This window comes from Periophthalmus magnuspinnatus, chromosome 23, assembly GCF_009829125.3.
Source record: "Periophthalmus magnuspinnatus isolate fPerMag1 chromosome 23, fPerMag1.2.pri, whole genome shotgun sequence".
NCBI lineage: Eukaryota > Metazoa > Chordata > Actinopteri > Gobiiformes > Gobiidae > Periophthalmus > Periophthalmus magnuspinnatus.
This window is the reverse complement of record NC_047148.1, coordinates 18,447,218-18,471,555: the sequence shown is the minus strand read 5'-3', so window position 1 is coordinate 18,471,555 and position 24,338 is coordinate 18,447,218. Positions and strand designations below refer to the sequence as shown.

General features: G+C 39.4%; 1 protein-coding gene across 1 annotated transcript in view; it reads right to left on the bottom strand.

Annotated features, from left to right (window-relative positions):
• Positions 1–24,338, bottom strand: part of LOC117392053 (netrin receptor UNC5D-like) — a 98,927-nt gene that overhangs the window by 34,595 nt on the left and 39,994 nt on the right. Inside the window, exon 3 of the mRNA XM_055231560.1 lies at positions 1,413–1,619. Within this exon, the coding sequence (XP_055087535.1) occupies positions 1,413–1,619 (207 nt within the window). The remainder of the gene's footprint in view (positions 1–1,412; positions 1,620–24,338) is intronic.

The window sequence follows — 24,338 nt, the reverse complement described above, 5'->3', positions numbered from 1 at the left end:
CAAACATAAAAAAGACTGATTTACAGCGCAGCTCTTTGAAGTGGGCTGTGGAGTGGCTGTTTGGACAGAGAATGTATGCCATGTTGAAACACACTTATGCACAAATGATTTGTTAAGCATGAACAGCTTCTGAATACATTTTGTGAGGCTGTTGGAGTGTGCAGAAACATCATGCAAAATGGCCAGGATACTGTTCTTTAAACCATCAAATTCTGGAAAGTAGTTGGTAACGTTTTGTTCCAGCCTGCTACGCCAACTGCAGGCAATATACAACGTCATTATCTGCACTAAACAAAAAAGCAACAAGCTACTCCGGGCCATACAAAATGCTGTGCCATCCTCTGTGTCCCCAATATGTTCTCCACCCTCCCTCCTCCCCCTTTATCCAGGAAGAAAATGATAAGGAACCAGATAGGCACAGGGCAGGGCAGAGGAAAGGCAGTCAAGATCTGCTGGTCCATTGTTAGTTTGCTGGAGATATTGATTGGTTCTGTGTTAAGTGAACCATCAACAGTGTTGCCCTAATGGGAGCCTGGGCAAGAGCATAAATATTCACTTTCTACCTCGACCCCTTTCATAAAGTAATTAGAATGAGGATGTTAGATGTTTACAGCAGAGTCACTGCAGTAACTAAAGCTTTTCCACACATACAATGTTCAAAAAACAAACAAACAAATGAATATGGCATTTTTCTTTTTGGCCTTTATAGGGGCATCATTGTTAATCCTTCATATGAACCATGATCTACATGTGAATTTATCTGAGCATTTATGCCTCATTCCCTCTTACATTCAACCCTTTTCATTTATTCATGCTTGGGACTCTCTTGCATAAGGATATTTGAAGTAATACCTTAAGTGGTACCCTAAGGGATTCCCCATAAATATTGTTAAATGTATTACTGCTGCTTAATGTCTCTGTTTGGATGGTGCAATAAAACAACTAATAGAGTTCTCTTGTCCTTGTGCTACTGTATGAATCCATTTCAACTTAAAACAACAACTGAATTTCAAGAAGTTGCATCACTTAAAGACACCATTTGAAGTTCAAAGTCAAAATTCTGAAATCGAACAAGTGGCTCCCTTTCATGGTGTAACAGTTGTCATTTTGTTTTATCAAGCGTGACAAACTGTTAAGGCTAAAGAAGCGAGGAAAATACATTGGCAGGGAGGGACTGCAGCTCAAGGCATCTTTATCAAGTCCCATTGGCTGTGTCTCCTCAGCACATCCAAACACAGACATGGTCAGTGAGTGTGGAGGGGTGAGGGCAGTGTCTGTGCATGTGTGTGTGTGTGTGGGGGGGTGTGTGTGTGCATGTGTACGTGTGTGTGCATGTGTCTGTGGGGGTGTCTGTGCATGTGTGTGTGTGCATCTGATACAGATACAGTGGGTTTAACCGTGTAGGTGAATACCTGTTCCTGTATCAGTGTGCTCCTGGGACATGTGCTGGCTCTGATGGACCCATTCTCCGTTGCACTTGAAGAAGATCTGCAGCGCAGGCCGGGCCTGACAGCGTAGCTTTATGGGGTTGCTCTTGACGATGTAGGCGTCAACCGGCTCCTGCAGGAAGTGAGGCAATGTCCCAGACTGACCATGCTGCAGAGACTCACCGCGTGGGCCTGCAACAACAACACACACCTGTTGTATAAGTCTACACAAACATAATGACAATACTGCAGAATATCATACTTTCAATTCCTACACATATACTGTATGTCAGATGATTTTCAAATAGCAATTTAAATAGCAATATTAAGTGGAACACATCTTCACAGAAACAACCAAGTCTTAAACAGTCAGCACACAATTGCAATTAATATTAAAATGAACATGTAAGCCTCAGTTAACAGTGTAGTTCATTTGGACAAGTTAGCAGCAGACATAATTTCCTCCTGCCTTCCTTGAGTCAGTGCACGTGGTGCTGTTCTAATGCCCTGCAAGTGTAATTACACTCAGACTAATCCCACAGTTTGCTGGAGCCTCTTTCATGCTAGTGTGAGGTTTAGTGAAGCAGTTGTGCTGCTGCCCAGCCCAACACCAGCCTGACAGAGCAGTGTGGCATCTCCCTCTACAGCAGTAGAGCACAAGTGAAAAGCCCATCAGGATTACAGAGACACTCTCTCCTTTCTGCTAATCTAATCCCCTACCTTTCCAGCGGATGTCTGCTGATTGAGGCCAATAGATAAAAGACTGTGATTCTCTGGCTGTAAAAATGACTTGCTCTGTTCCCTCCACATGACACACTTTCTTTCCTCTTTCCTACAATCGAGGCGTAACAAAAAGACATGCTTTAATTTGAAAATTACTGGCCCCAGGCTTTCCTTGTACAGAGTACCCAAATTTGTTTTGATGCGGCACATTGACACATTACATTCATGTTTGGAAAGACGTGAGTCTGCCTCTACATAGTGAGATGAAAACATGAAAACACAAAACACAGCACCATGTATCCAGGTTGACAGGTTGTGTAGCAACAACTGTATATAAAGCAATTTGACAACTTAACCATTTTGACACCAAAACGTGTCACTTTGTATTTTACTTGTCTATTGTGCAATTAGGATATGTTATTATCAAATGAATGAATAAATGCATGCTGAGGAAAGAGGAGGATTTTATTTTCTGAAAGATGAGAGTTTTTCATATGATTTTGTCTTCACAAACAAATTAGTTACAGTATTGAATTTTATTTCAAAACTTGTGAAAGGATATATTTACTAAGCCACACTTATCAGTGAGGGAAATAACAGTAAACTGTCTTATGTCATCTGCGGCTCTAGGATGATCTGCACTGCACTAAAGTCTTTATTAACATTGCTCCTTTGCATTGCTGGTAGTATATTGTTGTAGTAGCTGCTATAAGTGGCCAGAGGACAGGATGAAGACAAATGTGTGTATGCACTGTGCTGCCACAGAGGAGACAGCACTGTCCTCACTACAGTGATCTACAACTGCTGCTTGAGCCGCCAATAACACAGAAGGGGCTCGGAAACATCGAGACCAGCCTGAAAGCAAAACAAGGCATCACTGCCACAGGCCTGAGTGATGGCTCTATCTCATATCGCTCTCCTGCCTCCTTCCATCCAGTATCCAGCTCCAGCTCAAATGATTATTTTTCCCCCAACAGCCACTCAAACTCATCACATGCAAAATTAAAGGCAATCAGTTGATGTGGTCTCTAATGTCATTTAATGAAATCTAGATGAAATGACGAAGAAAGAGCCCCAAGTTGACTACACTCATTTAGCGGTTGAGATGGCGCAGGCGATTTCAGGAGATGTGGTTCTGTTGTAATGGGCACTTCACATCATCAGGTCAGAGGGCAGGTGCTGTGTTCACTTACAGCATGGAGCACATCTTAACTTTAGATGACAGACCGTAACAGTGTCAGCTATGAAACACTGATTTTGATGCTTCAAATCCTTTACATCTCGTGGCAATTTAACATGAAGACCATTAACACAAAAATCCCTAATATTATCTTAGGTGTATAATGCAAACCCATGTCAAAATACAGATGGGATGTGGTCACCAGTGGAGCTGTTAAATATTTGTGGCTTGTGATGGGAGCTGTGCAGCAGATGGATGGTGCATACAGATCAGAGGTGAGGTGTAGAGGAGGTGTGGAGGAAGGAGCAGATGAAGGGTGGGTGTGAGAGGCACCCAGGGCACTGAGGGAGCATCTGTTCTGATCACCCATGAGGAGTACAGCACTAAAATCTAACACAAACCGATCGTATAGCTGTGTTTTCTGTGAAGATCATGATAAAGAAAAATCAAAGTCAGTTGCTGCAAGACACAATACAAGTGCGATGATTAGAGAGGCGTGAGGCTACGGTTTTAAAGCTGCAGTACGCCACTATTTCTTTGTGCATTTTGCTGCTTTCCCCCATAGAGTATATTGTAAAAGAAGCACTTTGTAACAACCACACTGTAAAACGTTTTATTGATTGCAAATGAGGAAGAAATAGCATAGACTGTCACTATACAACACTATGGGATAAGAGCGGTTTGGCTGTGCTAGTGCGTCAAAGTAGCTTCGCTAGCTGAAAAAGCTGAGGGTTTATGAGCACTTAGAACATGTTAGAGTCACGGGTAACAGTTTAAATAGGTACTACCTTTTTCATGGTTTGTAAATCTCACACATCTGGTTTAAATACTTCAGTATCAATGAATAGAGACACAGAGAGTGCAGTTAAGAGCCTGGTAGGAATAGTTAAAAGCGATCACGGAGAACAAGGGTCCAGAGATGTAGACACAGGTTCTAGATACCAGACAAACTGCTAGCTTAATGCACATAAAGCAAATAAGGTCACGTTATTTCTATTCCGCGCCATTGCTATAAAAAGAAATTCTGAATGTATTGTTATTTCAAATCACATCGCTGCTTCCTTCGTGTTCGTTCTCCTTAAGTGTCCTTAGGCAGAGTCTCACTATCACGATTGCAGAGAGACGGCCTCCAGCGCTAAAGCTACTTTCCAACTTCTGAATTTCTCTGCAACTGGCATCACATAAGCAATACATCTCCGCTATTTAAAAAGAAAAAGAAAAAAAGACTGGGTGCATTGTTCAAATATTGATACAAACCTCTCATCTATCTTCAGAGAGGAACGGGCCAGCCCATGCACACTGATCATCTGTGTGTGCCATGACTGGAGATGGTTTCTTTAGCTCGCATGTCAGATTTCCTTCCACTCAAAACACTCTGTCTCTGATCAGCCATTCTCCACGCAGTGAAAAAGGCTGTATTATCCACTTGTCCAGTAAAGTTGTAGTTCAAGCTTCAAACCAAATATCAGAGTTACTTTTTAAACGCTAGGATTTATTGGACACCACCTCGCCGAAGCCACAGGGGGTAGTCTTGCTTAAGTGCACCTGATCTGAATACAAAATAAACATGTTAAAAAGTCCCTATTCCTCCTGAAACTTACTAGATTACTGTGGGAAGCATTGCAACAACTGTACAGTGTTATATCCTTTAGCTCTGGTGTAATTTAGATATTGAAGCAGAAAGTCTTCAAAGCCTTGAAGTGAAAAAAAAACCAGATCCTTATATCAAAAATAGTAGGCTATTTGGATTAGTCCTTTGCATGGATTTCATAGTTGGGAGTTTCTAAGGCGTAACAAGATAAAATACAAGTGAGTGTATTTCCGAACATTGGCAGATAATTTTTAGGAAAGTGTCTTATAAAAAACCCTTCTATGGACAAAGTTGTTCTTGTTTGGAAATGTCAGTATATTGAAACCTGTAAGCCATAAGTAAGTAATACAGTACTGACACTCATCTTAATATTTGTGTAATATCCAGATGACTTTACATAATATATTTAGAATTTTTTTTTAAATTACACAAGATATGCAAAATTAGAGCAAAATATATCCCCAAAAAACTAATTATCCACCTGATGAGTCACGTATGAATAGTGTAGACAACAGACAGCAACTTTAAAGGAAAACTATGGTGCAAGCATCTCTTATGTTTTGTTATTATTATTATTGCATTAAAGTTCAAACAAGCACTAAACACAAGCACTGAACACAGTCAAAATGATTGAGCATAACACACATATGTTTTTCGAGTTTGTCAGCACACAGGACTGTAGTTGGTGTTGCCAATAGTTTTCTAAATCATATTTTCAGCATCCCTCAAACATTTGCATGTCTGTTTGTTTTACAACACACTCTCACCTCTGCGGTTGTTTAAGTTGTAAATGATTAAGGTGCATTTCATGAAGAAAGCATTTACATGTGTACAATAATATACTGGCCATGTATGCAGCGGCCTGGCGGTGGATGTGTGTGTCACCTCCACACACCCAGGTGGTGTATGTGTCTTCATCTGTGTTGTGACAGCTTGCCAACCTGCTTTTGGCAGCCAGGAGATAGTGCTTCCCTCAGCTCTCCCCCTAATCAAAGAGTAAACATGCTGAAGCAAAAGTGGGTTACCTGGATGTCAAACTGACAAAAAAGACTGTGGTCCCATATCCCATCAGCCACTGCTGTATAGGTATAAGCACATTAATATTTATAGGTGAAGTAACACATCTAAATAAAGGGCACACTGCTATTTGCACTCCACCTTCAGATGTACATGTCACAAGACTCAAACCAACTTAATCCTGTGCTATAGAGACAAATATGTATTTCAGTGAAGTCAGTTTTGATAAAAAAAAAAAAAAAAAAAAAGCAACAACTAAAATAGTATGAAACTAAATCATAACACAACCACAGCATAATCTTTGTCCCAGGACAAAGCCTAAATGAGACTTAACACTACTCTCTTTCCCGCACTACAGCCAGTGACAAGCAAGCATGCAAATCCCTGCACACTAATTTGACTAAGATTTTTGTGACTCAAGAAGACAACAAAAAGTCAAATTCACTTTAACTAAACAGTAGCAGACAATAATAAGGTCTGAATGGCACGTCTTCTGTGTCTGTCATCTCCCTCTTGCTCCGATGAGCCATTTGTACTCGGCACACTTCCAGGTTCACCAAAATATTAAGTGTTGACAGGGTCAAAGAAGCACATTTAAAAAGCTTGTCTCCAATTGCCAACACGCCCCTGTTTATTTCTGCTCTAATTTGCATACTAAAAATGGTTGTTTAGAGAGGCGGAGTTATTATTCCCATGTTAGTTTTAGAATAACATTTCAAACTGTTGTTTACATTTTGAAAGAGAAAGTTTACTTATCCTTTAAGAGGCTTGTTGATACTCAAATAGTCAACAAAATTCATATTTGTTTATGTTTTACAAGTATATTTTAGTTAAAGACATTATGCTTTTGTCTGCTAATTATAATCTATGACAGCTGTGGATCATTATTTTATCATTTGAACAGTTAAAATCACAGTACTGAAAGAACTTAAAAGAAAGAAGTGCAGACCTCTAGTTAAAACTGCAGCACTGACTTCTATCTGTCCTTTTAAGGGTGGCCTCCATAAACGACAATAGAACAGAGTGCTGTGCCAGCGCACCAAGAGAACTACAGTTCATAGCAAGCAGCAGATTTATTTGCATTGGTGCCATGGTTACGTGGTGCTTTTAAATCCTATGTTTGTCACTGTTCAAGAAAACACAAATTAGAAAATAAAAATGGTAGAAGTACCAAGCCGTGGGTGTGTATGAGGGACAGTGGAAAGCAAGAACGTTAAGAGCAATAGCATCTTGAATTAAGTACAATAAAATGTACCCAAACCTGCATGAATCACTCTAATTATAACTTCCTGTAGGTAAAATAAGAAGGAAAACAACCAAATAACAGAATTATAATGAATTTTGACATGTAAATATGAAAAATCAATTGTCACTTTTAGATACAAAACCTTGTACATAAATTAAATCCCAAATCATTTCTGTACATGGTTTTGCATCTACTGCTTAGATAAACTATAGATTATACATCAAGGACATTTTCTTTGTTTCCAGGTGAAAGTCTGTATATATGCAAAAAACACAAACAGACCCAAAACCTAAAAACCTAAAAAGAAAAAAAAAAAGATTCTTAAGTCACCACTGCTGGCAAAGATCATTACTGTATTCATTTCAAAGTTATCTGTATCAAACCAAAACAACATGAGTGCAGAGAAAGGACTAAAGTAGATGTAGTTCTTCTGTATTGAGATGTAATAAGCCTTGCATTATTACCTCATCTATCAGCGTTTCACTGCTGGAGGTCTAGCGTCATTTAGAAAGCGACTCGGCGCTGACTGACAGACAAAAGCAGATAATTGCTTTCTCACTTTTTTGCATATACCCTTTGATACATTTTGTCTTTTTTCTGACAGACGAGACAGGGACATAATTAAAGCTATTGTGCGGTCTATGCAATCTTGGCACAAATCACGCTGGCACCCTGACAGCTCACTCTAATGCAGGCACACTTTACAAGAGAGTTTCATAAATAAGTAAAAACACTTGAAAACAATCCCCACTATTGCATTTTCACACGTTTTGCTTCCATTCCTCTTCAAAAGCGTCAGCACATGGAACGAATGGAAAAGTGGGTCTCTATTATGAAATGAATATATGAATAAATTAGAACCGAGGAACAGTGAGGTGCAAAAACACTAAAATAGAAGTTTTTCTAAGAGAGATTCCTGGTGGTGAAATAAGCAATGTTCTAAACAACAGACAGTAATAGTGACGTGTCATTAATGAGTAATGTGATTATGCACAGTGATGGTGCACAGTGGTAGAGCAGAGTGATGGTGCACAGTGATGGTGCACAGTGATGGTGCACAGTGATGGTGCACAGTGATAGTGCACAGTGATGTGCACAGTAATGGTGCACAGTGGTAGACCAGAGTGATGGTGCACAGTGATAGTGTACAGTGATGGTGCACAGTAATAGAGCACAGTGATAGTGTACAGTGATAGTGTACAGTGATGGTGCACAGTGATAGTGCACAGTGATGTGCACAGTGATAGTGCACAGTGATGTGCACAGTAATGGTGCACAGTGGTAGAGCAGAGTGATGGTGCACAGTGATAGTGTACAGTGATGGTGCACAGTAATAGAGCACAGTGATAGTGTACAGTGATAGTGTACAGTGATGGTGCACAGTGATGGTGCACAGTAATAGAGCACAGTGATAGTGCACAGTGATGGTGCACAGTAATGGTGCACAGTGATAGTGCACAGTAATGGTGCACAGTGATAGTGCACAGTAATAGAGCACAGTGATAGTGTACAGTGATGGTGCACAGTGATAGTGTACAGTGATGGTGCAAAGTGATAGTGTACAGTGATGGTGCACAGTGATGGTGCACAGTGATAGTGTACAGTGATGGTGCACAGTGATAGTGCAAAGTGATAGTGTACAGTGATGGTGCACAGTGATGGTGCACAGTGATGGTGCACAGTGATGGTGCACAGTGATAGTGCACAGTGATAATGTACAGTGATAGTGTACAGTGATGGTGCACAGTGATGGTGCACAGTGGTAGAGCAGAGTGATGGTGCACAGTGATGGTGCACAGTGATAGTGTACAGTGATAGTGTACAGTGATGGTGCACAGTGATAGAGCAGCGTGATGGTGCACAGTGATAGTTGGTGCACATATCCTTTTTCAGCGATGGTTTAATATACACAGGACATATCTCACAGCAAAATGACGTCAGATTGATGGGGAAATTATTAGCTCTAAACAAAATCCTTATTATTTATGAAGCATCAGTCATATGGAGTATGGAGTGTCACACCTGTTTTGAACTTCCTCAGATGAAAGTCCTGCAACAATCAAGTGACATTATTCTAAATATCTTGGTAATTAACTAGCTTCTTAGCTTCGTTGTTAAATTGAATAGTTCTTTGCATTTTCTGCATAATATTCAAGACATTAACAGTAAGACATGTGGTCATAGCTGCAGCATCGGGAAAAATACAATATGGATAAATCAGATAATGGCCTAATGATTCAGTCCTGGTGCTGTTCCTGAATAAGGGAAATCTGCAGATACTAAACAGATAAAAGTGTGTAGCGTGTGGTTTAGCCACATGGCCTCTACAACCAGCAGCCTGTGATCTCTTTACATGTAATATTCATGATCATCACACACCTGTGCAGTGCTTTCCCGTGTCTCTCCTCATCCTCACTTATATCAAAAGGCAACGCACTCTAATGGCCTTGAAAAATGCAAAAAGGGAGTAACTTTATCTAGCCCCTCGGTGACTGCTCTGTTCTTCGGGCTGGCCTGTGATTGTCTGCAGTAGTCCACAATCTGCCCTGCTCTCCCTCTCCCAAAGGAGGTCTTCAAACGGACTTTTAACTGCCCTGGTAATGCAAGCCGAGTGGATGGCGAATATGCGATCCAGCCAAAAAGCTTTGTAGCTAATGGCACGTGATGTGGACTACATGAATAATAAACAAAGAGGTGAAGTTGAAGTCTTATTCAAATCTGAGCTGCTGTGGAAAGCCAGTTGGCCACTGATCTCCTGATTTTTTAATGGCAGTGATATCAAGCAATTTTTGCCAAGTAAAGCGGATAAAATGCCTCACTTCACTTAATACATTACTAATGAACAAGTTCCCATTTTAGTCCTTAATAAATTAACAGTCCCAGTGCCCTGTGCAAGGATTTCTATTGAATATTTAAAGAAACAGAGAAAACAACAACAGTGAGGACCTTTTAAGGTTGAATACACACATTTGAAACACATGGATGGACACAGCGTCACTATGTCAACACAATCGCTTGGCTATTCTCTCATAATTGATGGTTACGTTGCATGTCAAATAAACAAACAAATGAGTGGAGAGCAAGACTGCATGCCAGATCAGCACCGTTAGCATAGCCTCTGTACACTGTGTCCCAGATTCCTTCTTACCTAACTGTATTATTGTGCCATGCCATACAAATTGTCATGACAAACAGAAACGATTATGGCATGTTCATTGCTCAGTGTCTAAAAGGGGTACTTAACAGAGCAGGCCCTGTGCAGCGTCAGCGTTAAGCGTGGTCATGTAGAAGACTGCTGAGTAAAGCTGGTTACAAGACAAAAGGGGCTCTGAGCATTGAAAACCTTCTCAGACACTTCCTCAGAGGAGCGTGCAGACGAGACCTTGACAGACAGCAGCTTGCTTCTTTCAATTCAAATCACCATCTCCCCCCCCCATGACACTCCACTCGAATACGCTGAGGCAGATTATTATAGGTAAAAGCAAGAAAATATGAAAAAAGGATGCGACAACAGGATACAATTAGCATTAAAGGTGATGAACCTGATTTTTAAAGATAGAACCGGTTCATTTGAAACGGTTTGCAGTGGTCCAAAGTGACTCCTCACTTAAATAATGCACTCCGAACACCCCAATTAGCCACGGTGGTAAGTTTACAAGTGCATTTCACAACCCTCAGACGCCACAGCGGAGTTTTGCCGTGACAATAAAGGTAACAACAATGGCTTATTTTGACCTCAAGAGCAGCTTATAGACATATTTTGCCCAGCTGCATGTGAAAAAAAAAATCATCTTTAATCAAGGAATTGCTTCTATCAACCTTAGAATATAAATGTTAAGTTAATATAACATTTAAAGCAGGGGTGCACATTTTTGGTGAGTGCATTTTGTGTTTTCCTCCAAAGAGTATTTCAGAAAATCAACACTTTGTGACAGAATGACATCAGTTTATGCCTTTTTGTATTTTATCGCTCATGAACTTCGGAGTAAAAGCCGACTACGCCTTGGCAGCCCACTCCTGTTTCACCTTTTCACATGTCTGAAAAAAATAAATAAAAATGTTCTAAAGCACGTACACATCCAAAATATGTGAACGTTAACGATGTGCCAAGACGTTTGTGAGAACTGGGAACTAGATAAATACATTTAAATACCTACTTCCTCCATCCAAAGTTTGAAAATCACGTATCCACTAGTGACTCAAATCATATTATTTTGATAGCCCTTGGTAATCTGTGTAATTGCAATGCAGAGTGCAGCAACAACATGCAAAATAATAGCAAAGTCAAGGGAGGTCAAGGTGAGACGACCACTTCATTTTAAAAACATGAGAAGGACCCGCGAAGGCCGAGCTGTAGACCTGTTTATGCAGCTTGTCAAGCATGTGTGACTGTGTGTCATTGCATAATGTGTATTTAAGTCAGAGAGGTGATCGGTGACTGCGACCTAGACCTATTGAAGGAGATATCGGGAGAAAATTAAACTAGAGCCGTCAGCAAGACTTGGCAATATACTCATCCAATACACGAGTTTACATCCCAGTGTTATATAGATTATCTGGATTAAAAATTACTAGTAGCAGCGTTGGTAGCATTACTGGTGACATTTGTCCACTGCAACCTAAATAAATCAGACCACAGAGAGGAAGTAAGATGGAAAATGAAAAGTAGCGAGGCCTGGATCAATATCAATATCCCACAGCTATGCACAAACAGACCACAAATTAATCCTGGTGCTTTATTAGGACCTACCAAATCTATTTAAACACACATTCTTCAGCTAACCACAGCTGTTTCCAATGACAGCAATTACAATATTCATTAGACAGAAATCTCTTTAGCCCAATCGATGGTCTTTGAGCTGAAGGGATCTGGGCAGATATCTGAGTCAAAATCCATTGGATACAAAGGATCCAATTGCACAAGCTTTGTGACTTCTCCAACCCTTGAAGAAATCAATAGCATGGCCCCTCCAGTGGATTTAGCAGCTTGTTAGCAGTCCTGGAACAGCTGTCTTTCCTTACATTTTGTGATGTTCTGGTCCAATCTATTTGGGCCAGTGTTTCAAGCCTTTTTTAGCTCATTGTGGACTTGCAGTGCACTCAGGTGAAGTGAACACAGCCTCCATCCACTTAGGCTTTTCAATCTCACTGTAACACGGTCAAATAAGAGTGCACAAGATTAAATCGATGGCTGGCCAGTTGACTGCTTGACGCAGCATTCTCTTCCACACCATTTCCTTGCTTTGACCATCTATCACACATTCTGAACAGTGCTCTTCTGCCTCACCCTTATTCCACTATTCTTATTGCTGATGTCCTGCTGACAATGTGTCATCACCTTAAACGGACCACATGCACACGGACATGTCTGTATTCTAAATGCTTTCTCCAGAGGCGATGACAAACTGTGACATGGAAACGTACAGGAAAGGAAATCTAATTTACAGTGTGGCCTCTGAGGTCAGCCCACTGGACTGATCCAAGACATCTTTCAGACAAATCTGTTTCTGGTCCCTCACAATTCACTCACCACGGCAACCATTAGCACGCCATAAGTGTAGGACGTGACAAAGCGGTGACAGGCCCTCATATATGGCGTTCAGATGCTCATAAAGAGAATGACTTTTTGCACAAGTAATGCTCAAGCTGTCCTGCAACTGTTTAATGTTGGTGTTTTTTCTTTTTCTTTTCTACATGTACATTTTGGGATTCCTGGAAATAGAAACTTTTAACAAGGACACAGAAAAAAAAACAAAACTGTCTCTAGTTTTACTGTAAGATCCATTCATATGACCACATTAGGGTTTATGTGAGAAAGCTGTCTTCAATATGTACAACTCTGGCGAGAGCTTCCCTCTGTTTTTCTCATTACTGAGCACCAACACGAGTAATGACAGTTACACACACAAAGCCTGTCATTACCAGTGCTCTTCAGTGGAACAGCCCAGCACAAACTTGTCACATGTCTCTATTTTCCCATGCTCCTCAAATGCACCAATTAGGAGCTTTGAGCAGAGTGTCACTCGAGCTGCCTCATTGACCTTTTGTGGGCTCTGCAGGGCGGCCGCTCTGACTGCTCTGGCAATGTCTTTATTAGCTCATTCACACGTGAAGGAGAACGCACTTAAGAACACTACCGGCGGCCAGGTGCGCTTGTTTGGGAAGCTTGATGGTTTGTCAAATAATTCAGATATTTTCAGGACTAAGGGAATGCTTAAAGTTATGGCCGGATCACCATTTAGATTTTATTACAACACTAGGGTCTTTAAGAAGATGGGTGAGAGAGCGCAAGATGAAAGATGTTGGACCAGCCTAGATGCGGATCCTTCATAGACTTTACATGTAAATACCCTGGTCTGAACGCATCATTGAACCGGCTAATCAACTGGAGCTGCATTACACTGACAAAAACGCGAATCACGATATGACAACATGACCAAAACAGTAGACCAGCGTGACTTAAACTCACTGTCAAGAAAACTCTGTTCTCTGTTTTACCAATAAAGACTCAAAACAGGTATCAGACTTTAACTTTACTCTGATCAGAGGGAAGGAGCACAGAAGAAACTACTACCACTCTGTTTCCATGAAGTCTGCTTCTATCTTCTCCATCATCTCCTCCTCAATCGAGCCTTTTTATTAACAGCTTGACATTCCAACAATTTCCTTATCTGTCAGTAGAACAACATCCCAGACCCCTCCCCACATTCACACGGCCTTTCTGTTATTTTAGGTTACTCATCTGTTGACCATTCAACTTTTCAACTTAATTCAATTACTTTACGACTTGATTAAACAGACTTGTAGTTTCCCAATCACACCTGGTTAGTCTGTAACACAATATAAACACACAAATCCATCCATCCACACAACTCCATCCATCCATCCATAAAAATACAAACAATATAAACACACAAATCATTAATGATAAAAATAAAAGCATGATTTCACTCACACTCACCCAGCTACTGATTCCCTGGTTCATTCTGTCCACTAAACCCATACACAAAGAACATATCCCTATATCTCAGCAGAGAGGTTTGACCACCATATGACTATAAAACTCTACACATCACATATGTTTAGTGATGCAGCGTGCACAGCAGTAACAACCGAGGGAAAAGAAGCATTACAGTCCAAATCTACAACGTGGATCTAATGTACAACGCCTACAGTATTGTAATGCAGTTTTTACTTTACAGCATTGAACCGGGGCCAAGTAAACACCATATGTGCACGGAGGAAACTTCAAGTGATATAAAGGCTGATTGTTTAATGTAGGAGGTGATCGCCCAGATGTAACTTTACAGAAGTGTTTTGATTATATAATTCACTTGGACTCCCTTTATAATATTTATGCAAAACCAGACACCGCAAACTAACTTGTTAATGTAAGAATGTAGGTGGTTGCTTCTAACACATCCTGTATCATTTAATCTGAAGTTCTAAAAATAAATCTGTGAAGGAAAAATAGGCGTCTGATTATTTTAAACATGCTGCAATGTACAAATATCTATGGGAAAAAGGAAGTAGGGGATTTTGTACTGCGATACTGTGGAACTTTCCAGGCAATATCATCGTCATGGACACAGGTAGTAGACCCTCCACGTCAGAGAAGTTATACTGTGCACCTTTATGAAGACTATGGTACATAATCTGTACTATGTGCCAGCAGTAATGATTCTATCCTTGGCATGACATAAATATAGTGTATTGAATCTAAAACTTTTACACAGGGCTGAAACTGTGCAGATGAAGACGACAGTGGGATGTGTTGGTAGAGGTGTGTGTTACTTGTCAGTTGTGGGCCCCTCGCACTTCTTCCCCACAGAAAGCAGAATATGAGAGTGTTTTATGGCTGACACCTCTCCTGTACCCCACCCCACCTCCACCCCCAATCCCTTTCTCTTCACCCCAGCCCCAACTACTGCTCCCTCTAAATCATGTCTCTTTTTCTTTCATCTTCCCCTATCCATCTTTCTCAATCATCTTCTTCCATATTGCTCTGGATTCCCACAAATCTCCTACTCTATACTCCAGTCCACTGTCCATCTCTTCATTCACTCGCTCCTATAATGGGCTTCTCCTGCCACGTTCAGTTGCAGTCTCGAGAGTGACTATGGATATACATCATAAAATCAGATTAAGGAGAAATGTAAGGACTATAATAGCATTACAACAGTATTACTGCTGCATACAATAAACTCAATTAAGTATTAATAAAATTACTTAATTTATCAAGGGAAAAAAATCTAAAAAAATAATAATAAAATCTATTCCTTTTACACCTCGTTTTATCACTGAGATTTGGAATGTGTCCACTTATTGATCGGCAAAGCAACCACAGGCAGAGGCTTGTCGCAATACGTTGTAATTAAAGCTATGAGATTATGCACAGAGCAGAAACAATGTTGGCTGTCTCACAAGAAAACTATGACAAAAAAACACTTTAGTTAGACATAAGCAGTTTATGTATTATGTAAACTTCTGTTGTAAAGCTGTTAGACGACTACTTTATGACCAGTTTGACCTGAAAAAATAAGACTCAAGTACTCGCAGCTACTAAAGCTACACAATACCACAAAAAAATTTGATGAGATTACTGTTATGAAAGCTTCAACTTTGCAAAGTTTCACTGTAAAAGCATATTAGCATAATTATGAGTTTGACATAAAAATCAAAAATTAAAAGTCAAATTGTAAGCATGAACGTACAGCATGATTGCCAAGTGGAAGAAGTAGTGAAGAAAAAGTCATTTAGTGGCTTCAATTGACAGCCATTATGACCACACATCCTCTCTCAGGGTAGCACTTTAATGTTCCACTATAACCTATAATTCAGACTGAGCTCCAATCATAGTTGTATTCTTTTTGTGAACAGACTTTTAAAATCCCCCTTGATGAATGGAGATATTTCTCTATCCCTGATTCCTGCTTATTCTTCTTGTACCGTTTTCAATTGATGCAAGTAGCTGCAATGCATTTTAAAACTGAAGCCATCCTGACTATCAATGAGATGAGTTTCCTTTGTATAAATTCCTGTTTGCACACGTATGAATCGCTATATAGAGTGAAATGTGCTGACATGGTTGCAAGAGGAGCACGGATGCACTTTTGTGTGAATGTTCGATGTAATTGCGCTGGGGAAAAGAGCGGAGTGGGCGATGCTGCATGTTTTACAAAACATTACCCACTGAGTTGAGTCAGAAATATACAGAGCGCAATGTGGGCAGATGTCATATAGAGTTAGGGGCACAATGACCACTCTGAAGATGGACACATGCGAGCGTGCACAGGCCTTTTCACGGACCATTTCCCCTCACTTATCTGGTGACATGGAGATAATCGCCATTTTGTCATTCTAAATGGTTAATGGTCGGGAGTGGAGTGCAAGACTGGCAGTCAATCATGAGGAAAGGCAGAAGGAAGATGGATGAAGTAAATGTAAAAAATAAAGTTACATGGATTAAAAGAAAAAAATAAAGCTTAAAAAAATCTATACAATGCCCAAATACACAATAAAAACTGATTTAGATATGACAAATAATGCGCAAATTTTAAGTCTTTTAGAAAAATATCCATAAATGGCTTGGGTGGTGCCAGAAGGAGGGCATTACCATTGTTCCTATAAGGAGGATGATTCAAAATGATATTATAGAATGAAAGCAATACATATTTGGTAGCCCCAGGATCAACCAAATTACAGCCTTTGTACATCTCAATCAGGACTAGAGTATGGATGATCCCATATGAATCTTTTGTGCCAATACTGATATCCTATATATGTTTTGACGATATGACGATATATTGTATACACCGGTATTGAAAAAGCATGGTGGTTTAAGTTTATATTTTAAACTGCAGCCAATAAATCACTGCATTAAATAATATTCTCACCCATTTGACAGACACTCACCTCTATTCTGTTGTTTAAATAGCTTTCTTTTAATTTCAGTAAATAACAAGTTCACAAAAGCTGAAAACAAGCACTAAGCGTAGTTTAAAAAGTTACAGAGCACACCTGAACTCATCATCACACCTTCTGCCTGTCAAAACTACTATTGGAGCTCAAACAGGGCTGTCTAAAAGAAAGAAGAATCTAACTTTCTAGCACAGGGACTTAGAACAATGTGCAGACGTATGGAGTGATGTGGACCGCATGGAGCTGGACTCTATGAACGTATGGATACAAACTCACTTCGGATGTACTGTTTGGATGTTATTTTCTTCTTGTTCGTGAAGGGCAGAACAGGAGTCACTTGGACAGGACGAAGAGGTGAGTGAACCAAAGTCATAAACTGCACAAATACGTTGAGAAGTGGAATGTTTTTCTTCACTTCATTGTTTACGCACACGCTGAGACACGTGCGCGCGTCAACAGCAGGTCATTGATAAAACATTACCTCCATATCTCTGTTATAATGCGATCATGCAGTCAGGGGAGCGCAGCCACAGGCCCGCGCTCTATTTTATTTAATGAATATTTGTGTATTTACTGTCATTAGAAGCTGATACAAGTCCAAACTCGGGTTCTGTTTAAATCCGTGTGTGGTTCACTCTTTGGTTTAGCTCTTAAATGTATGAATTTACATCAGGTTTACTAGTTGCATGGATGAAAGTCATTGAAATTGTAAGAGTAGATTATGGATCTATAGATGGATGGAGAGGAGAGAGACACGGGGCTTATTGATCGATTAATGATGTATTTTGCATTTAAATCAGCTACATTCACTTTGCCCCTTAATAAATTTGTGTTATGTTATCTATTTTACACATTCTGTATGTGCTATAGGAAGAAAAATCCAAACGTAACTACATTTTTAGCTGATTTGGCTTAATTAGTTGGGAAAGGCGATAATACTGTCTATAATTTAGGGAAGGCATGATTAAAAATGGATATCGCCCAACTATAGTAATCAATATCTGCCAACGCTGATATTAAGCTTTTAAAATTCATAGCAAAAAGACGTGTATGCTAAGTTATAGTAAAGTTGTCTGTGTAATTCCTCCCTCGTCCAGGCATGATCCATAGCAAAAGAAAAATTCAATTCTGTCAACTGGAAAAATGTTTTAGAGTGAAGAAGTTTTGCGGCTCATCCAAGCGACCTCTTCAGTTCTGGTCAGATTGCTGGTAGACACTGACTTATATCTATCTGAAGGCATTAGCTAACTACACAGAATCTACACAAAGTAATTTAAAGTGTTTTACAGAATAAGAAAGACATTAAAACTATATAAATATATCAAAACCTTTCAGTCATATGCACAGCTAAACAGAACTGATTTGAGCCTGGATTTAAACACATTGTCAAAGTAGAGGCAAGTCTCAAATCTTCAGGAAGACGTCCACACTCTGACCTGTTGGATGCAGTGGCAGAGTGAATCCACAGGTCTATATTCACCTCGTGTCAGTGAAACATAGATCTGAGTGTCATCTGCATAGTTGTGGTAGGACACATTATTGCTGCGTATTAACACGTCTAATGGCAGCATGTAGAAACTGAACAAAAGGGGTCCCAAGATTGACCCCTGGGGTACCCCACAGATCAGGGCCATTTTAATTAAGACACATTTTCCAACTTCATCAGAGAGCAAATTTGCCTTCTTAGATTGTGCAGTAACTATTGGGACAGGACCAGCGATTCCAGGTAGAAGTCTTAAGGAAGTCCACACACTTTGGCCAATACCTGCTTTTCGATTCACACTATCTACTGCTGAGTTATTTAAACATAACAACACAAGCTCAAGTAGTTCCCATAGGCACAGAGGGAAAAGTGAAAGAAGAATAATAAGTGCAAAGAGCCCCCTGTGCTCATGGATATCCAAAATGGGCCTTCAATAGATCTAAGAGCGCTAAAAAAACAAAACAGAAGAACAGAGAATCAGAACCTAGGCTTTTCAAACAGCATGCAATTCTGGTCTATTTCAAACCCACAAACCCTATAAAACAGAAACTGGTTCACCCAAAATACAAAAACCCCAAGCCACAAACAAAACAATCCGGTCTACTCGATTCAGTGTAGTGAAAATGGCAGTGAGCGTTACATGAGAGAAACAAAACAGCCACTCCATAAGAAAATGTACCAAGACCGTCGTGAGAGCTCCTCGGGACCTCAATCTGCCGTACATATCCATCAAAAAGCCACTAACCACTCCTTTGAAAATAGTAAGGTACAGAAAAGACTTTATTACAAAAAAATTTGAACAGTAATGAGGGGGCTTAGACATCATTTATCTCTATCTTTAACTCCTCTTTCATTCCTCAGACCTAAACAAGGAAACAATAGTGATAGCCAGTATGCTAATAGATATGAGAGCACCCATTAGAGGCCTAAATGATTATGCAAAATATGACTCAGGGACAGTTCATACTTAATGTAGCTCAACAGACCTAGCTAACAAACATAAACTGTAAACAAATACATGTAGGTGTGATAGTGTCAGTGTAGTTAGCTGATTGACATTGACAATGACATTTTGAAGTATGATATATTGCTACAGAAAAATAAAACGATAAACAATAATATTGAAACTATTTTTGCCACACGTACAGTAATAATAAAGCATTTAAAAATTTTATTTAACCTGTTACAGCCCAAATCTTATCGCAATACAACAAAAATAACTCAAATTTCTCCATTATTGCAAAGAAAATACACATACGCTAAATAGTGGGCCTAAATGCTGTTATATATTAAATGATGAGTCAATGTAGTAATTATCATGACCTAATTAGCTCCTTCCTTTAGATAGATACAAGTCAGTGTCCACCAGTTGACAGAATTGAATTTTTCTTTTGTTATAGTAAAGTTCATGAATTAGCTTTTTGCGTTTGTTAAAATAATCTCAACTATTTCTATCAAAGTATTTTTTTTCTCCCCAGTCCTATTGCTGGCGCATTAAGTATGAATTAGCGTATAAGTGTCAAAAATTTCAAACCGATCAGACTAAAAATATGCATGTAAGATTTTTTTTTTATTGTTTTTAGGAGTCTCTGTGCCCCTTCTGGCCAACTGTGAAAAATGCCCTATGCTCATCATTTTTTTCATCATCTCACACTTAGAATCTAATCCCTAAGTTTTGTACAAATCAGATAATGTTGACATGAATACCTGAATAGAGTACAAGGCGTTATAGTACACACTGGTCACACTGGTTTATCTAGGATATAAAATCATTAGATACACGATTGTGCAAACATGCAGCCATATTTTTTGCATAATTGCTCTTCTATTTCAATTTTCACTCATTAATCCATTGAAAAATACAAAAATCTGATGCACTGAGGACAATCTGGGCACATGAGCACACACTGACTGGGGCAGTGCAGAAACAGAAACATATCAGTGCCAAATACATTTAAAATATCAATGGAGCTTCTGTGTCATCATTACGCCTCTAGGCTCCAGCCGCTCCCTCGCCTCTTGGACCTTTTCCGTTTATTGTCTTTCCAAGTGTCCGAACTTGACTGACATACCAATGCAGTGTCCATTAGGGCCTCTTCATTTACACATATACTACGCAAATGATATTCACCTAATGATGCGTTTAGATGGAGACAGAACTGTGGCCTTTCCCTTGTCCTTGCTGGTAATGAGGAGAGCTTTAATTAAAGGAGAGAGGACTTTTTGACTGCCAGACATAAATGTTTTGTTTGAGTGGGCTGGTGGTTTCGTAAGTTAATAATGAGACATGTAGACTCGAGTACATGGCATGGTTACGCGCTGAACTGTAGGTATATTTCACACGCATTTAAGAATGAGTCAGTTTTATGCCATTGTGAAACTCAGTGTATTTTGCTGTAGTTGTTTTAACCGCTGACCATTTGATTTGCCATTTGATACACGGTGCTTTTAAGCTTCAAATTTCATCTCCTGAAAATAAAAGGTTAGAAATAATGTTTTAAGAATATTCCACTAAAACATTCATTGTGAAAATAGTCCCTACAACAGTATCTTGGCTTTCACTGACCATTCAAAGATGTCACTGTTAATATCTCAGCCAACAACAGGCTGCCCCAATCAGAACCTGTATGTCATGTGTCTTTTTGACAGTATTAGACAGTATGTTGACAGTATATTATCACACGATTTATTTCTGAAAAACCATGTTAACACCTGTCAGTTAAAGGAATAAAACTCGCCTTTTGTCTTCCATAAAAGTATTTAATTTCTCTTCACAGGTTTTGAGAACATTGGTGCTGCCAATTATTGCAGTATATCTGTTTCTACATCTGTGTTTGAAAGTCCCCCCGGGGTAAATCTTGTTTATAATGGATAAAATTGGCTGTATGCTGTCAGCCTATAGAAGTAAAAAGACAGCCGACTCTTAAGTGTCTCCCAAATGATCAATTATGTGAGATCCAAATCAATATGAGAGCCAGAAAAATGTATTTATGTGTCTTTGGAGAGAGCAATGTGAAAGACTGGGCGCAATGGCTCATGTATACACATTTTAAAAAGCGTGTGCTTAGTCAATGGAAAATAATAAATGGTTTTCATTTTGACAGATGGCCTTCACCTTATTGGAATGCTTATGGCAAATGTAATTCTGTCAATAGAGATGTCAGTTATTATGCTTATTAGTATCCTTCATATTGAGTACCTGTAAATCAAGACTGCCCTTCATCATCTTTTAGCACATGCAACGACTGCTTAAGAATCAAATCAAGAATATATTCTGCATGAAAATACCATTGCTACATTTACAGCCCGTAAATCCCTAAAATAAATACTAAAGGCTATACCATCCACCGCCCACAAAGCTCCTTTAGGTGCTGATCCCTGGAGTATATAATTCTCCTTTTGTTCAGGTGTGAATCTGTGTACAGCGTGAGGTTGAGGTGTTATTTAATGCCCATATTTCCAAGATACTCTAAATGCAGTCTAATAAGAGAAAACTATAACTATAATTATTTGTAATTACGCCGTAATTTAAGATTTTAATGATGATATAATTAAGCAGACACCAAATGATGTGATGGGCAAAACATCTTACATGACTCAAAGGAGGTGCTTATGGCAGCTGATCAAGGATGTGCAGAATTTCTGCTGTGACAAATAAGAAGGCAGAAAACAAGGCTATTACAGACCTATAAAGTCACACATAATTAATTGCACTTGTACTAAGACATGTATTCAAAAGGGAAGTAAACTTTAATTGTTTTGCTCACATGGTGCTTCCTATAACACGTTTAGCAGCATACCAACTTGTGATATTCATTTACACCTGAAAAAAAACAGTTGGTTTCAAATCTTCCCACCTCACTTCAGGTCTAAGTTTAGAAATGAAACCAAAGTCATGGTTCATCTCTGTTTTGAAGATGTTCATATGTGTAAAACTATTCTGCTGAGCAGAAAGTGTCTGTTCACACTTATGTCCACAGCTGGTCCTCATCTGCCACTGCACAATCATAAACACACATATTTACAGTGCTGTTAACCACACACTGAAAACTATCAGCGTGAATCAAAGCATTATTTTTATGGTACTGGGATTGTCATCTTACACTACTCACTCTTTTTAGTATAAGCACTTTCAAAATTAGGACCACAACTAAGTCATACATGAAAATGTAAAGCTAAAAAATGTCAAATAGAGGCATGTTAGTAGTATTTTTTATTAAAATGTAACAAGCGCTGTATGATAAAACATTTGATAGCAATTGGCGTGTGTTATAGTCTGTTTATGCTCCAGATAATGTCTGACAATTATCATAAGTAATTAAGTCACAATTATTCTGATTCATCATTACAGGACTATTAAAATGTACTATTTAATTGGTCTGGAGATGTAGAGAAAGTGCTTCACAATGATGCAGAATCACCTGCAGTGTGTGTCTTGTGCACATGTTTCAAGGTTTATGGTTTGAGTGCGAGAATATTTGCAGTGTTTACAAGGACATTTACGGCAGACTTGATAATGGGAGCACTGATCTGGCCTGTGACCTGACATGCTTGTACACACTCAGCCTTGGAGGCATCCTTATAAAAGCCGTACACCATATCTGTATCGCTACAAAACTGCAGCTCATCTCACAACGGCCCCCTCATCACTCATCAAAACTGACTTTATCTTTCAGGTGCCAAGGATAACAATAGCCACAAGACACTGTTGATGACCCATAGGGCGGCAGTGCATGGCTGATGATGACCAGAGAGCTGTGACAGAAACACCCAAATAAAATGAAAAATATAAAACCTTTTGTGTGTGTGCGTGTGTGCGTGTGTGCGTGCGTGTGTGTCGCAGAAAGAGAGGACAAGTGTGGCACAGTGATGGAGGAAATTCTATTAAAGGTAATGAATGAATGTCAGTCTGTCATTCATGCTGTATGATCCAGGTGCCTTTGCCAATTATCCACACACAGAGGTGTGCTGCCTCTCTGCTCCCCACAAGGGAGGAGCAGGTTCCAGAGCCAAACGCTGGCCTCGTTAGAAGCATCTCCGGGGACCAGGGCTCCATCCAAAGATCATCACTTCTCACATTTAGAGCGGCTGGTAAACACAGAGGACAGACGACGGTCCATTTGGCGTTAACCCACTTGTGCAGTGCATGGACTCTTTACACACTGATCTTTGTCACTACTCTGAGCTCACGCCACATATGATGCACTAATATATGACATAAAAACATGTTTTAAACAGTCAGTTATCAGTTTTAAACATGTTTGTTTCTAGATCACAGTACAGCATTTTACATGTCTCTTAATACAACTGTTGCAATGTGAAGGATCTTTTCAATAACAAAATTCACACAAACAGCCAAATATGTAAGTTCAAATACTTATCCAGTCTATTTCTCTCATGTTCTGTCTTTTGTATCATTACACCTGTGCTGTGCAATGGATGTCATTTCGTTTCATTTGTCATCAAGATCAATCATTTCAAATAGTCAGGCTTAGGTCTTTTTAATCGAGAAGTCCAAAACCATCTTCTGTTCGTAAAGCCATGTGTTGTGGAGCAAAGTTCAGACTTTGGAGGAATAAATATTTTTGATAAATGTTTGTGATTAATATTCTGTGTAATTCATGTTGTATATGTTAAGGGCATTTAGAAAACAATTTTAATCACTTTTACTAAGACAAAATTAAAAAAACAATATGAGGACGAAAATCATGATTCACTTTTTGTCCCTATGGTCCTACATTACATACAAC